At 39.4% G+C, this 17,064-nt stretch overlaps 1 protein-coding gene across 1 annotated transcript; it reads left to right on the plus strand.

Moving 5' to 3' along the window:
- Positions 1-7,606: 7,606 nt before the first annotated feature.
- Positions 7,607-16,131, plus strand: PNN (pinin, desmosome associated protein). The gene is made up of 9 exons (XM_063438994.1): positions 7,607-7,824; positions 10,968-11,045; positions 11,457-11,525; positions 11,641-11,713; positions 11,798-11,892; positions 12,272-12,347; positions 12,720-12,875; positions 13,367-13,505; positions 14,629-16,131. The coding sequence occupies exons 1-9, from the start codon at positions 7,712-7,714 to the stop codon at positions 15,909-15,911; spliced, it is 2,082 nt and encodes a 693-aa protein (XP_063295064.1). The 5' UTR covers positions 7,607-7,711; the 3' UTR covers positions 15,912-16,131.
- Positions 16,132-17,064: the final 933 nt, after the last annotated feature.

The raw sequence follows: 17,064 nt of genomic DNA on the forward strand, positions 1-17,064 counted from the left end.
AAACGTGGCCCATCCGGTGGGCCGGGGAGCATGGTTACCATGGTTACCAGACCTTCAGCCTGGCTGTGATGGCTGCAGAGTGTCCTCTAATGATTATTAGGGGGACCTGCAGCTGGAGAGTCACTCACTGAAAGGGAACCTAGTAATAAAGATTGTCTGCAAGAGCAATAATAATAATAGGACTCAATGCAGGTTAAATTAATAAACAGGGCAGTTAACACAATACTGTTTATATCACAAACTAAAAGGATTTGCCAGGTCCCTGGCCAAAAATGGGTTAAACAATATGGCACAAATTCAAAAACTAATTCTTCATAACTCTCAGATTCACAGGAGAATCCCAGGTATTCCATGGATGCCAGGAACACACCGCGACCTACTGGAAAAATACAATAAAATTAATTATTCACCCCCATGATCACTAAATAATATTATACGGCACCCACCAGAAAATAAAAAAGTCCTAATAATAAAAGATAAAGCAGCGATTGCGGGACTTTTCTTGAATTATTAACCTATTCATGACCAAGTCACATGAAAAAAATAAAAATAAACGATAACCAGGTAACGGTTTTGTTTGTATTCTAGCAGGTATCTTTCAAACACCCTTCCCAACCATAACCACTTCTGACCCCCAAGATGCTAATTTCACTGTAGAAAAAAATGTGACGCACACCCGGAACAGGCATTTCTCAGCAAAGGTGCTGCGGTAGTGACCAAAATGTATACATAATACAGATTAAGGACTGGGCTACTTAAATCACCTATCTCTGCAAACAAATATGGTGATTCAGTTCCATCACATGGCCATATAGTGTTAAGCCCACCACTACTTCACAGTACCCCACTAATTCCAACATGGGAGACAAATTAAATAGTGCTAGTGCTCCAAAAGCTAAAGTCTATTTTAATAATAGATTTGTAAGCGCATTGTGAATAAATATATATATATAAATGCAAAATTAATCATAAAAATGTAAATGAAAAAAAAAATACAGTGTCGAAACTAATTCCACCATAATCACACAAGGCTTCAGTACGATAGAAATGCCTCCAATAATGCTCAAAATACAAAATACTCCATGCATTTTGGCGTATTCTTTGCAAATAGTATGCATTCATTGGGTACCATAATTGGAAAGTGTGAAAAGTAAAAAAAAAAAAAAAAAACATAGCCTCGATGTGCAACAGAGTCCCAGCATCCATATTAAATATTTAAAAAAAAAATATTAAATGGGTAGTATACTGATTTGGCACTATAACATCGAACACTAATTTAGGTTTAATTACAAATCTGATTTTCCACATAAAACATTTTTTTATGCTGAATGCGTGGACTATGGGACTTAGGTTCAGTTGTAATCGATTGCAGATGTTCTAAAGAAAATCATTCATGTGGTTTTCCAGTAGAGTGCCATTCAATTCTTCCGATAGCTCGGCAAGTTCTTTCGACTGTGAATATATCATAGAACGTCATTGATTCTTAAGGAGTTAAATATTCTTCGAAACTGATTCTACATTTTATTCATCTGAAGTGTGTGTGCGTATATAATTTGAAAAATATATATTTGTTCATTTTTATAATACTTTTTTAACTTTTTTGTACATTTTGCATAGTATTTTTGATTTACGGATTGTGAAGATTGTCACGCTACCAGGATTTTTGCATTGCTGTGTGTCCATGTACCAAAGCGACAGCGTGGCTATTTTTTTAGCATTAGGAGACATTTTTATATTACATTCATGTACACTTTTTGTTTATAAAAATTAGTAAAGGACAACTGTCACCTTGAGCCATATACATTCACCTTCGGTCATACCGTGTTTGGAAACCAACAGTTAGCGTCCATGGTTTTCTCTGTTTCTGTGCAGGGAGTGAAGCAGGGAAGACCATAGAGACTAACTGTCGGTTCCAAAAACTCTCTGACCCAAGGTGCATGTATATGGCTGATGGAACCTGACATATATTAAAGGTAGTTGTATACTTTTATTTAAAAAAAATCTTCTCCCTTTCTATACTTAATGCACAGATTATTTTTGAAGTGACAGCTGTCCCTTAAAGTTCGTTGACGCTTCACTGTCGTAACGACACAAGATGTCTATCCTAATGTTTCGTTACGCTGAGGCAGCACATTCTTGGTTTCCTTAGTGCAAGGGAAGGCAACCTTCGGCACTCAAGATGTTGTGGACTACATTGTTGCCTAGTAACACTTCTAGACGGCCACTAGTGGCACTGGCGTTTCGCGTCTCCGCGCTCTGCACAGAACGTTTGCCATAGGGATGCACTGATTCAATACATCTCAATGAGGGGATGCTGATTGGTGCAGTGTGGTTGCATTGGAGCATTGGATTGGCTGAGATCATCAAGACTGATGATCTCAGACAAGGAGGCAGAGTCAGCTGCGGCGTGAAAAGTTAGGTAAAATCACCTTTTAACTCCACAGACAGAGCGCTGGTCACCGAAACAGCTAGGTTAACACTAAACTGTTAGGAATACATGTTTGATCCTTTAATCTCAATGAAGTGGTCTGGGTGCAATGTTAAACATTACCACGTTTTAGATACAGCAATGTTTACATGTTTACATTGCGGGGCTAATCATACATCTGGTAGTCTTCCTAACAGCCACAAGATGGTGCCTCCGCTGCTGGAACCAAGTATTGGCGCTGGAAATTAGTTGAGTAAAATTTATTAAACCTGCAATTTTCAAAATACAATGGGTGGAAAAAGGTCACTATAATGTCAGAAAACATATTCCTGGGGAAAAAAATATATATTTTCTTGACTATAGGTTTCCTATAGTCATTGTTACATTTGTAGATTGGCTATCGTAGCCTTAAACATGTTGCAAGCTGTGCTGGGACATCAAGCATTATTGCTGCAAGTTCAAAAACAGGTTGAGTCCTTACAAAGGGGGCAGGGCCCTCCTGGGACCATAACCAGAACAGCAAGCTGAAATGGTTATGGTGCCTGCAGGATTCCTTTTAAATTAGAGAGACCCCAAAATATCGTACTTAAACATGACAAGGCTGTATGGTGAGACAGTAGCCTTGTAAGATTTTAAACTTAGCTATTTTGCGTGTGAGATGTTTCCGTGTACATTTTATATAAATTCAGATCTTCACAGCAATACCATGATTAAAAAACATGCATGTTCCTGGGGTCCTTCCCAAATTTGCCCCCCGACTATGGTCACAGTGTGGATCTTTCATTGTAAATTTTGACATTCACATTTCACTTCTCTATAATTTGCTTAATTTCACTAAGGGCATTATTTCAGATTAAAATAAGCTTAAATAATACTTTCTGGTTTATTCCTGGAGTCTTTAAATGAATACAATGGTCAATCTCCCCACACAATACATGTGCAAAGTGCTCAGTGTAATGACAATTTACATATTCTAATTAATCTAGATACAAAGAAAGTAAACAGTAAAAATATACTAAGTTATCAGCCGGAGGCCTTTCCTTCGTATTAACAATGAGTAATTATCCTGTGTACAGACAGTGACATGTTCTAGAGGGATCTTTTTATTTATTTTGTAATTGTTTATTTTCTTTGTTTGTTGGTATATTACTGTGTGTTAATTTAGAACTTTACAAGTGTTTGTGGGTGGCTGGGGGGGGGGAGTTAACTTTCTAATCTGCGTTTCTAAATTTTATGATAAAAACTGAGATGACATGATTTTATTTAAATGTTAGTCTCTTCCTTCTTTGATTAACACTTGTTGGACTATTTGTGTATTGTATTATTAGAAGAAACGAACTGACTGTTTATTAACTTTATTCTAAAACAAAAATGTGCATCATTTAATATGAGCAGCGGCCTTGGACTGTAACTCCCAGAAATCCTAAGCAAACTGGGACATATCTGTTTTGGTGCTGCCTTATAATTAAAGGAAACCATGAACACCTGTATAACGAAAAATGATGGCATTTCATGGTACTGGACACATTCAAAATATACGTAACCTTTGGTGTACAGAACCCTGAAATAGCATTCTTTCAGATAAAATACACTTTGGAGTTTTGTGAAATTATCCTGTATGCATTTTATTTATTTTGAACAAGGAGGAGGGCCCTTGCAGGTTTTTACATCATTTGAGTAGATTATATATATTAAAGGCACACACTAAGCACTGTAACCTTTATGGTGTAGTGGTTATGGTACGAGGAGTCCCCTGACGCAGTCCCACAGAATACTGTCAATGATATATTATATGTTGTAGCTGTTATATGTTGTAGCTGTTATATTATATTATATGTAATAGCTGTTATATTATATGTTACAGCTGTTATATTATATGTTATAGCTGTTATATGATATGTTATAGCTGTTATATAATATGTTATAGCTGTTATATAATATGTTATAGCTGTTATATTATATGTTATAGCTGTTATGATATGTTATAGCTGTTATTTGATATGTTATAGCTGTTATTTGATATGTTATAGCTGTTATTTGATATGTTATAGCTGTTATATTATATGTTATAGCTGTTATATGATATGTTATAGCTGTTATATTATATGTTATAGCTGTTATATGATATGTTATAGCTGTTATATGATATGTTATAGCTGTTATATGATATGTTATAGCTGTTATATGATGTTATAGCTGTTATATTATATGTTATAGCTGTTATTTGATATGTTATAGCTGTTATATTATATGTTATAGCTGTTATATGATATGTTATAGCTGTTATATGATATGTTATAGCTGTTATATAATATGTTATAGCTGTTATATTATATGTTATAGCTGTTATGATATGTTATAGCTGTTATTTGATATGTTATAGCTGTTATTTGATATGTTATAGCTGTTATATTATATGTTATAGCTGTTATATGATATGTTATAGCTGTTATATGATATGTTATAGCTGTTATATAATATGTTATAGCTGTTATATTATATGTTATAGCTGTTATGATATGTTATAGCTGTTATTTGATATGTTATAGCTGTTATTTGATATGTTATAGCTGTTATATGATATGTTATAGCTGTTATATAATATGTTATAGCTGTTATATAATATGTTATAGCTGTTATATTATATGTTATAGCTGTTATATGATATGTTATAGCTGTTATATGATATGTTATAGCTGTTATATGATATGTTATAGCTGTTATATTATATGTTATAGCTGTTATATGATATGTTATAGCTGTTATATTATATGTTATAGCTGTTATATGATATGTTATAGCTGTTATATTATATGTTATAGCTGTTATATGATATGTTATAGCTGTTATATGATATGTTATAGCTGTTATATAATATGTTATAGCTGTTATATGATATGTTATAGCTGTTATATTATATGTTATAGCTGTTATATGATATGTTATAGCTGTTATATTATATGTTATAGCTGTTATATGATATGTTATAGCTGTTATTTGATATGTTATAGCTGTTATATTATATGTTATAGCTGTTATATGATATGTTATAGCTGTTATATGATATGTTATAGCTGTTATATAATATGTTATAGCTGTTATATTATATGTTATAGCTGTTATGATATGTTATAGCTGTTATTTGATATGTTATAGCTGTTATTTGATATGTTATAGCTGTTATATGATATGTTATAGCTGTTATATAATATGTTATAGCTGTTATATTATATGTTATAGCTGTTATATTATATGTTATAGCTGTTATATTATATGTTATAGCTGTTATATGATATGTTATAGCTGTTATATTATATGTTATAGCTGTTATATGATATGTTATAGCTGTTATATTATATGTTATAGCTGTTTTATGATATGTTATAGCTGTTATATTATATGTTATAGCTGTTATATGATATGTTATAGCTGTTATATGATATGTTATAGCTGTTATATTATATGTTATAGCTGTTATATTATATTATATGTTATAGCTGTTATATTATATTATATGTTATAGCTGTTATATGATATGTTATAGCTGTTATATTATATGTTATAGTTGTTATATTATATGTTATAGCTGTTATATTATATTATATGTTATAGCTGTTATATTATATGTTATAGCTGTTATATGATATGTTATAGCTGTTATATGATATGTTATAGCTGTTATATTATATGTTATAGCTGTTATATTATATTATATGTTATAGCTGTTATATGATATGTTATAGCTGTTATATTATATGTTATAGCTGTTTTATGATATGTTATAGCTGTTATATTATATGTTATAGCTGTTATATTATATTATATGTTATAGCTGTTATATGATATGTTATAGCTGTTATATGATATGTTATAGCTGTTATATGATATGTTATAGCTGTTATATTATATGTTATAGCTGTTATTTGATATGTTATAGCTGTTATATGATATGTTATAGCTGTTATATGATATGTTACAGCTGTTATATTATATGTTATAGCTGTTATATTATATTATATGTTATAGCTGTTATATTATATGTTATAGCTGTTATATGATATGTTATAGCTGTTATATTATATGTTATAGCTGTTATTTGATATGTTATAGCTGTTATATTATATGTTATAGCTGTTATATTATATTATATGTTATAGCTGTTATATTATATTATATGTTATAGCTGTTATATTATATTATATGTTATAGCTGTTATATGATATGTTATAGCTGTTATATTATATGTTATAGCTGTTATATGATATGTTACAGCTGTTATATTATATTATATGTTATAGCTGTTATATTATATTATATGTTATAGCTGTTATATTATATGATATGTTATAGCTGTTATATGATATGTTATAGCTGTTATATGATATGTTACAGCTGTTATATGATATGTTATAGCTGTTATATTATATTATATGTTATAGCTGTTATATTATATGTTATAGCTGTTATATGATATGTTATAGCTGTTATATTATATGTTATAGCTGTTATTTGATATGTTATAGCTGTTATATTATATGTTATAGCTGTTATATTATATTATATGTTATAGCTGTTATATTATATGATATGTTATAGCTGTTATATTATATTATATGTTATAGCTGTTATATTATTTGTTATATGATATGTTATAGCTGTTATATTATTTGTTATATTATATGTTATAGCTGTTATATTATATTATATGTTATAGCTGTTATATTATTTGTTATATTATATGTTATAGCTGTTATATTATTTGTTATATGATATGTTATAGTTGTTATATTATATGATATGTTATAGCTGTTATATTATATTATATGTTATAGCTGTTATATTATATTATATGTTATAGCTGTTATATTATTTGTTATAGCTGTGAAATGATATAATCTGTATAATTAATTATTGGGAGCAGTAACAGTTGCTATGTCCCTGTATTGGTAACACTGTATCTGTATTATTCTATGGATCCCAGGCATTCTGTCAGTTAATTCCTTCCTGCACACACTCTATCAGTGAATTCCTTCCTACACTGCAGCACTCTCTGCCAGTTAGATTAGCATACATGACCACGCCCCCTGGCCCTGCCTCCCCGCTGATTGGTCGCCCCCTGGCCCTGCCTCCCCGCTGATTGGTCAGGCCGTTCAGTTTGTAGAGGACCCGCCGCTCCCAGGCGCCATTTCCCCACTGTGGCTGCCAGGAGAAGCAGAGCGCGTGTTGCCCTGTAACCCCGCCCCCTGACCCGGAAGTGATTCGGATTCTGCCAGAGCAGACAAGATGGCGGTCGCCGTGAGAACTCTGCAAGAACAGCTCGAAAAGGCCAAGGAGAGCCTGAAACACGTGGACGAAAACATCCGCAAGCTGACCGGCCGGGACCCCGGCGATAACCGGTGAGGAGAGCGGACACCGGGCCGCGACTGGGCACCTCCATCCGGGGAGGGAGACGGGGGGACCGCGTGCTCTCACAGTGAGACTAGGCCCCAGCCCCGAGCCAACAAAATGGGGGGAGACACCCAGACCGGGGAGACACGGGGAGACACCCAGACCAGGGGGAGACACCCAGACCGGGGAGACCAGGGGGAGACACCCAGACCGGGGAGACCAGGGGGAGACACCCAGACCGGGGAGACCAGGGGGAGGAGGGAGAGAGAGACCACGGAGGGCAATGTATGGAGACAGGGAGGGGGAGAGAAAGAGACCACGGAGGGCAATGTATGGAGACAGGGAGGGGGAGAGAAAGAGACCACGGAGGGCAATGTATGGAGACAGGGAGGGGGAGAGAGAGAGACCACGGAGGGCAATGTATGGAGACAGGGAGGGGGAGAGAAAGAGACCACGGAGGGCAATGTATGGAGACAGGGAGGGGGGGAGAGAGAGACCACGGAGGGCAATGTATGGAGACAGGGAGGGGGAGAGAAAGAGACCACGGAGGGCAATGTATGGAGACAGGGAGGGGGAGAGAGAGAGACCACGGAGGGCAATGTATGGAGACAGGGAGGGGGAGAGAGAGAGACCACGGAGGGCAATGTATGGAGACAGGGAGGGGGAGAGAGAGAGACCACGGAGGGCAATGTATGGAGACAGGGAGGGGGAGAGAAAGAGACCACGGAGGGCAATGTATGGAGACAGGGAGGGGGAAAGAGAGAGACCACGGAGGGCAATGTATGGAGACAGGGAGGGGGAGAGAAAGAGACCACGGAGGGCAATGTATGGAGACAGGGAGGGGGAGAGAAAGAGACCACGGAGGGCAATGTATGGAGACAGGGAGGGGGAGAGAAAGAGACCACGGAGGGCAATGTATGGAGACAGGGAGGGGGAGAGAAAGAGACCACGGAGGGCAATGTATGGAGACAGGGAGGGGGAGAGAAAGAGACCACGGAGGGCAATGTATGGAGACAGGGAGGGGGAGAGAAAGAGACCACGGAGGGCAATGTATGGAGACAGGGAGGGGGAGAGAAAGAGACCACGGAGGGCAATGTATGGAGACAGGGAGGGGGAGAGAAAGAGACCACGGAGGGCAATGTATGGAGACAGGGAGGGGGAGAGAAAGAGACCACGGAGGGCAATGTATGGAGACAGGGAGGGGGAGAGAAAGAGACCACGGAGGGCAATGTATGGAGACAGGGAGGGGGAGAGAAAGAGACCACGGAGGGCAATGTATGGAGACAGGGAGGGGGAGAGAAAGAGACCACGGAGGGCAATGTATGGAGACAGGGAGGGGGAGAGAAAGAGACCACGGAGGGCAATGTATGGAGACAGGGAGGGGGAGAGAAAGAGACCACGGAGGGCAATGTATGGAGACAGGGAGGGGGAGAGAAAGAGACCACGGAGGGCAATGTATGGAGACAGGGAGGGGGAGAGAAAGAGACCACGGAGGGCAATGTATGGAGACAGGGAGGGGGAGAGAAAGAGACCACGGAGGGCAATGTATGGAGACAGGGAGGGGGAGAGAAAGAGACCACGGAGGGCAATGTATGGAGACAGGGAGGGGGAGAGAGAAAGAGACCACGGGGGGCAATGTATGGAGACAGGGAGGGGGAGAGAAAGAGACCACGGAGGGCAATGTATGGAGACAGGGAGGGGGAGAGAAAGAGACCACGGAGGGCAATGTATGGAGACAGGGAGGGGGAGAGAAAGAGACCACGGAGGGCAATGTATGGAGACAGGGAGGGGGAGAGAAAGAGACCACGGAGGGCAATGTATGGAGACAGGGAGGGGGAGAGAGAAAGAGACCATGGGGGGGGGCAATGTATGGAGACAGGGAGGGAGAGAGAAGGAGACCACGGAGGGCAATGTGTGGAGACAGGGAGGGGGAGAGAGAAGGAGACCACGGAGGGCAATGTATGGAGACAGGGAGGGGGAGAGAAGGAGACCACGGAGGGCAATGTGTGGAGACAGGGAGGGGGAGAGAGAAAGAGACCACGGAGGGCAATGTGTGGAGACAGGGAGGGGGAGAGAGAAAGAGACCACGGAGGGCAATGTGTGGAGACAGGGAGGGGGAGAGAAAGAGACCACGGAGGGCAATGTATGGAGACAGGGAGGGGGAGAGAAAGAGACCACGGAGGGCAATGTATGGAGACAGGGAGGGGGAGAGAAAGAGACCACGGAGGGCAATGTATGGAGACAGGGAGGGGGAGAGAAAGAGACCACGGAGGGCAATGTATGGAGACAGGGAGGGGGAGAGAAAGAGACCACGGAGGGCAATGTATGGAGACAGGGAGGGGGAGAGAAAGAGACCACGGAGGGCAATGTATGGAGACAGGGAGGGGGAGAGAGAGACCACGGAGGGCAATGTATGGAGACAGGGAGGGGGAGAGAAAGAGACCACGGAGGGCAATGTATGGAGACAGGGAGGGGGAGAGAAAGAGACCACGGAGGGCAATGTATGGAGACAGGGAGGGGGAGAGAAAGAGACCACGGAGGGCAATGTATGGAGACAGGGAGGGGGAGAGAGAAAGAGACCATGGGGGGGGGCAATGTATGGAGACAGGGAGGGAGAGAGAAGGAGACCACGGAGGGCAATGTGTGGAGACAGGGAGGGGGAGAGAAGGAGACCACGGAGGGCAATGTGTGGAGACAGGGAGGGGGAGAGAGAAAGAGACCACGGAGGGCAATGTGTGGAGACAGGGAGGGGGAGAGAGAAAGAGACCACGGAGGGCAATGTGTGGAGACAGGGAGGGGGAGAGAAAGAGACCACGGAGGGCAATGTATGGAGACAGGGAGGGGGAGAGAAAGAGACCACGGAGGGCAATGTATGGAGACAGGGAGGGGGAGAGAGAAAGAGACCATGGGGGGGCAATGTATGGAGACCAGGAGTGAGATCATGAAACCTTGGAATGTGTTGGTCACTCCATTCAATCTAATTGTCGCTAATTGACCTTACTGTATATTTCTGAGCCATGGAGTGGAGGGTTGCAAGGCAGCTTTTTGTACAAAAAAAACCACGTGCACATCTGTGTTTCTATCAACTTAGTTGATGAGTAAATTTTGTTCTTATATGTATGGTTAATGTTTATCTGTTATTCTGTTTTAGGCTTGCACCAGCCAGGCGGTTGACGATCACTGGCCCTAACGCGATTGGAGGCAGAGGTCGTGGTGGCATTGTGCTAAGGTATTACTTAAAACTTTTTTTGTTGAATGTTTAACATACATCCAAAACCTCAGCCACCTCCTGTGACTTTAGATCTGACTGTGCATTGCTCAAGGTGACTCTGGCACCAATGCTTATTAAGGAGAGTTTATGATCCCTACTGTCATAGTTCTATCATTGCTGCCCATCTATCTGTATGCTCTCACTTGTTCCATATTTTTGGAGAAACTACAGGGAAGCCTAATGGCAGTGGCAACCCCCCATAAGTATGAGACGGGTAGAAATTTAAACATAGAAATTGGGAATCTGTGTTAGGGTGTAGGCTTGTTTAAAGCTCTGTGATCAGTGGATCTTTGCTCAGATTAGGATGTAAATATTAAAGTAAGTTGCCATTTTGCTCCATGTAACCACTTCTAAATTTTGTTTGTTTAGGCGTGGACTCTCGGATAGCGGAGGAGGACCCCCAGCTAAGCAGCGTGTTTTTGAAGGTGCACTCAGCAGGTATGTATTCATAAATAAAGCCCCAGAGACTGCTTAATTCAATATTGTACGTAAGAAAATGCATTACACAGGAAGTGGACCTATTTGTCTCATATTTCTATATTCTCCTTTGCAGGCTGGGCGGGGAGCGTCGGCAAAGGAGAGAGTCACGCCATGAGAGCGACGCTGAGGATGAAGATGATAAAAAGGTAAGTCGTATAAATGAATTGTAAGCTGCTGTACAGATTAGTCTCTACATGTGAAATGTGCTAAACTCTTCATCTTTGTTACAGCCAGCATTACAGTCCTCAGTTGTCGCTACCTCCAAAGAGCGTACACGCAGAGATCTTATACAGGATCAGACTATGGATGAAAAGGGCAAACAGAGGTATGCATATGTTAAAGGCTGTCTACCAAGCTGGTGTAGTACTTTCAACCTAACGGGTTGACTCATTTCTTCCTCAACACTTTTTTTTTTTTTTTTAATTCCCTGGGTTTTTTTTTTTGTTTTTACAGATTGCTTGATACAGTAGTAATGTTCTATATGCATGTATCATAGCTTCACTGGTGACAAAGAACCCTGATACTTTTAGATTGGACCAGATGGTTTTATGACCATACTCCCTTCCGACAGGAAATAGTTTTAGTCCAGTTACTCAAATTGGTTTAATTAGTGTCTCAATATGATTATACTTTTGTCCTACACAAATATCTTGTTTAGCAACAATATGTAAATGCTGCCCATTTGTTTTCTTTCATGTTTCTAGGAACCGTCGCATATTTGGTCTGTTAATGGGTACCCTTCAAAAGTTTAAGCAAGAATCCAATGTGGCAGATGAAAGGGTACGTACCTCCTACCTGTTAATATCAATTGATCCAATATTTGTTAAACACGTGTAACCATACATGTATGGCAGCAATGTTTCTTAAAGGGGAAAGAAATGCAGTTTGAGGTGTGTGTGTTTTTTTTTTTTTTTTGTTTTTCTTAAATTTAAGTTGGCCCTTCCCTAACCAAGGAGAGAAGCTCCAATCAGGAGCCTCACATTCTGGGTACTGGGTCCATTCTTGCCCATGAAACGTTGTCTAGTGGAATTTTATGGGAAAATGAATCCGCTGGGAACAGTTCTACTTCTCCTATAAATGGAACTCCTGTATAAATCTCAGCACAGATCTGATCACTTCGCAGTACTCATTCAGTCATTCATTAATTTACAGCAAAAACGACGTCTCGAAATTGAGCAGAAGCTTGAAGTACAGGCCGAAGAAGAAAAGAAACAGGTTGAAAATGAGAGGCGAGAGCTGTTTGAAGAAAGACGCGCCAAACAGACAGAGCTGCGACTACTTGAGCAGAAAGTTGAGCTGGCACATTTGGTGAGTGTATTCTAAAGCTGGCTTTGCAGTTCCTCGTTGTTCATGATGCGTTAAATGCTAAAGGTCTGCGCGTAGTATAATACACTAAACATAAGAAAGCTGTATTGCACGTTGAGGGATGTAAAACCATACAGGCATTTTTTTATGTTCAGATGGCTCAATGCTGGCGAATGTTTATATGTATGCTAACTGCAGCTCAATGGCAGCAGTCACAAACCCTTGGAGTTCACTCGCAACTTTACATGTAGGAGATCTAGTTGGTGTGATAAATTGCAAACACGTCTCACTGTGCGAAATATGCAATGATTTTTGGTGAAATTCACTCTGAAACATGGAGTCTGTGACATGATATGCAGAGAGGTTTTATAAATCATCCTTTGATTTTTTTTATTTATATCTTAAACTTAAATTACAATTATTACAAAGTGTATGTGGATAAAAGGTACCAGTTATCTTTGAAAAAAATGTTTTGTTTTTTTTTGGTTTTCCAGCAAGAAGAGTGGAATGAACACAACAAAAAACTCCTAAAATACATTAGAACTAGGACAAAGCCTCACCTGTTCTACATACCTGGCAAGATATGTCCACTGGCTCAAAAATTATGTGAGGAGTCGCAAAAAAAAATGAATGGTAAGTTCTTTACTAATATCTACTATGGGCCTCTTTTGGTTTGCACCTGTCAGGCCTCAAACAACTTATGCTCATTAGGTTGAGTCTACGATTTTATCTATTCATTATGCTAGCCATTTGGCTAGCATGAATAGATTCGGCAAAAAACCTATTTAAAAATGTTTATTTACCAGCTGTCAGTCAATGCCTTAGCATTGACTGACAAGGCAGAGCAGTAAAGACCTCCGACAGGAGGATCCTCTGCTCTTATCCCATAGCAAACACAGCCTGCGCACTTTAGTTGCTATGGAAACTTCCTAGCTGGTGCTTCTAGTACTGGCTTAAGAAGTTTTAGAACAGTGACATGTCCCTTTTGTTCCGACGTCGGCGTGCAGCAACAAGGCCAACGTGCGGACGTCACAGACTAGATTTGCTCTGCTTGGAGATGCAGTGCAAGTCAAAGAAGACTTCCGGAGTAGTTGAGGTCCACCGGGAAGTGGGTATTTCATGAAGAGTAACGCCTAAGAAGCAACGCTTAATCTGCCTGTGTACTATCCACAGCTTTAGTAGCATGTGATTGATTCATCAGTGGAGCTGTCACTTAATGGGTGGTTTTTTTTTTTTTTGGTTTTTTTTGGGGGGGGGGGGGGGGGTTAGGAAGTAGGTTTTTGTTTTTATCCGGCACCCTCTCGGGTAACATTTGTTTACATGGAAGCACCTGGGAAGAGATTTATCTGAACATCTCACTCTCTGTTGCCACCATCTTCTTTGACCTATCCTCACCTCCTGGCAGGTTTGTCTACCAGGACCAGCAGCGCTGGCATATATTCAGAATTGCTGGATTGTAAAACCAATGTGTATGGATAGTTGTACTAACTTATTGTGTTGGGATTCCAGGGAATTTATCGCGGTCTTGTTGCATGGCCCCCGTACCATTTTTGATAACTGAAGTGCTTAGAATTTCTACTAAGAATAGAGGAATTCTCTGACACTCGTGATCTGAAAAGGGGTAGATGTCTACTCATTGTTCATGCAATTTATTTTTATTTTCGTTTTGACTTGTTCGGTACAATAGATGTCATGTATCATAGCATAATTTATAAATATATGGCTATAATATATTTTTTTTTTCTTTCAACTTCAGCTATATTTGAAAGCAGATGTCTGGAATTTGCAGAGCAGTTAAACAAAATGGAAGCTAAGCCTAGGCGACATTCCATGAGAGACAAAGATCAAGAGAACAAGCAGGATGAAGAGAATGAAGAACAAGAGGATCGTGAAGATGGTAAGGTAGTTCGGCATGAGAAAGAGGTGGAGACAGGTAACCAGTCTAATGATATAGATATGGAGGACACCTTAGAGGAGGAGAAGGTTAATATTAGTGTTAGGGATGTAGAAATGGAACCGGAGACTAAGGTTGTAGAAGATAGTGAAGAATCCAAGCAGAGAGAGGAAAAGATTGAGGAAGAAGGTAGAGTTGTTGTGGAAGAGCCTCAAAGTATTCATGTTGAAGAAAAGGAAATTGAGGTGGAAGATGGGGAAGTAAAGGAAGAGGAGGAGCCCAGTGACCATAAGGAGATCATTGAGGATCAGAAGGCAGTTGAGGTCAGTCAGCCAGATGTGTTAGAAATAGCAGATGAAATGCATGAAATCGGGGACGCAGAAATTAGGGAGGTTGTAGATGATCAGACAGAAGATAAGCCCATCGTTAATAAAGAAATAGACGAGCTGAAGGAACCGGAACCTGAAGTACAAAGTGAATCGCCAGAGAAAATTGAAAAGGCTGTAGAACCAATATTAAACTTCCAACCACCAGACCATTATGAGACTCAGGCTCAGCGGGAGGCTCTCTTAATGGCAGAGGAAGGGCCAGTTGCTGAAAAAGAGGCTGCTGTGGTATCGTTAACTTTGACAGAGGCCCAAATAGAACAGGTGAAAGCTCCATCCACAGAGCAAAAAGAGAAAAGAAGCAGAGGTAGAGCTAGGAATAAAATGGACAAGAGCCGTAGTGCTAGTAGCAGCAGCAGTAGCTCTAGCAGCAGTTCCAGCTCCAGCAGCAGTGGGAGCAGTTCTAGCAGTAGCAGTAGCCAGAGTAGTTCAAGCAGTAGTAGCAGTAGTAGTGGGAGCAGCAGCAGGGACAGCAGTAGTAGCAGTAGCAGCAGCAGTGAAAGAAGTCGGAGCAGAGGCCGAGGGCATGTAAGAGACGAGAAACGCAGGAGGAGTGTCGAGCACAAGAGGAGAGATGCATCGGGTGTAGAGCGAAGTCACAAGTCTTCAAAAGTCAGTAGCAGAGACTCTAAAGGATCCAAGAACAAAAGTTCACGTTCTGACAGGAAGAGGACCGTTTCAGAGGGTAGTCGGTCAGGCAAAAGACCCTCGAGGAGTGAAAGAGACCGTAAATCAGACCGGAAAGACAAAAGGCGTTGACCAGTTTTCATGCCTATTTGCAACTGAAGAGTAATAAATTGCCCCTTTTACAAAGACATGATGCTGCCTTAACAGTTGCATGAGTTGTTGTTTTGGAAAGCACACAAACTTTAAAAAAATATTATTTTTTATTTTTTTTTGCATCATTTTATAATGGGCTGTTTATCAAATCAATGTAAGCAGCAACAACTCGAAATAAAACAGTTAAGGATTTCACAAATCTATGCCTCTTCTTTGTTAGGCCTCTATGAATTGAATTGCTACTTAAGTGTTATTTGATTATATAAACCTTTTCCCCTGCCTGTGGTCATACTTGTATTTTTTTTTTTAATCCTACTAATCCTTCTGCTAAAACATTTTATTGATTTTGTTTTTTACCACATGAATCCTTAGCACCTAGTTAAGTAAAAGTAAATGTTTCAAGATTAACTTTGGTTTACCTTTAAGTCATGGCATTTTCCAGATGAAAATATACTAGTTTTTTTGTTTGTTTTGGGGTTTTTTTCTATATAAAGTGTACATACAATTTTTATTTTTTAACAATTTAGCAAATATTGTCGATTAGTCTAGAGAGAGGGAAAACAATGTCCCTGGTATAAGCCAGAATATTTTTGTTAATATTGTATGGTTTTATATATAATTTTTTTTTGTTGTTGGTATTACCGACTTAAACTGTTGGCCTGTACTTTATGTGGTAATAAAAAAACATTGACAATTATTTGCTGTGTTGATGTGGTGTCCATAAGTTAATGCCTTTTCTTCAACTGAACTGGTCGTGGCATGGAGTAATTACAGTGTTCACTTGGACGTTGTTTGTGTGTTTTTTTTTTTTTTTGTTTTTTTTTTTTTCTCCATTTCTTCATCAAAAGCTGTCAATTGACATGCTGATTCTTTATATCAACAGCCAATTCTTCACAACTTGGAATATTTCTAATTTTTTTGTCATAACAAACCAAATATCCACTAGCGACTGGCTATTAAGTCAAAATGCAGCCTTGGTGTGTATGCAATGGCTTTCAGTGGCCTGGCTAGTAGCAAAGGACTAAGAATTTCTGTTTCTCTTATTTTCTTTGGTTATAGAGTTACATTTGCAATGTCAACCACCCTTCATGTATAGAAATACTTTAAATCAACAGCAGCCCTGATTGTCGAT

Source organism: Pelobates fuscus, chromosome 13 (assembly GCF_036172605.1).
Source record: "Pelobates fuscus isolate aPelFus1 chromosome 13, aPelFus1.pri, whole genome shotgun sequence".
In the NCBI taxonomy this organism is placed as follows: domain Eukaryota; kingdom Metazoa; phylum Chordata; class Amphibia; order Anura; family Pelobatidae; genus Pelobates; species Pelobates fuscus.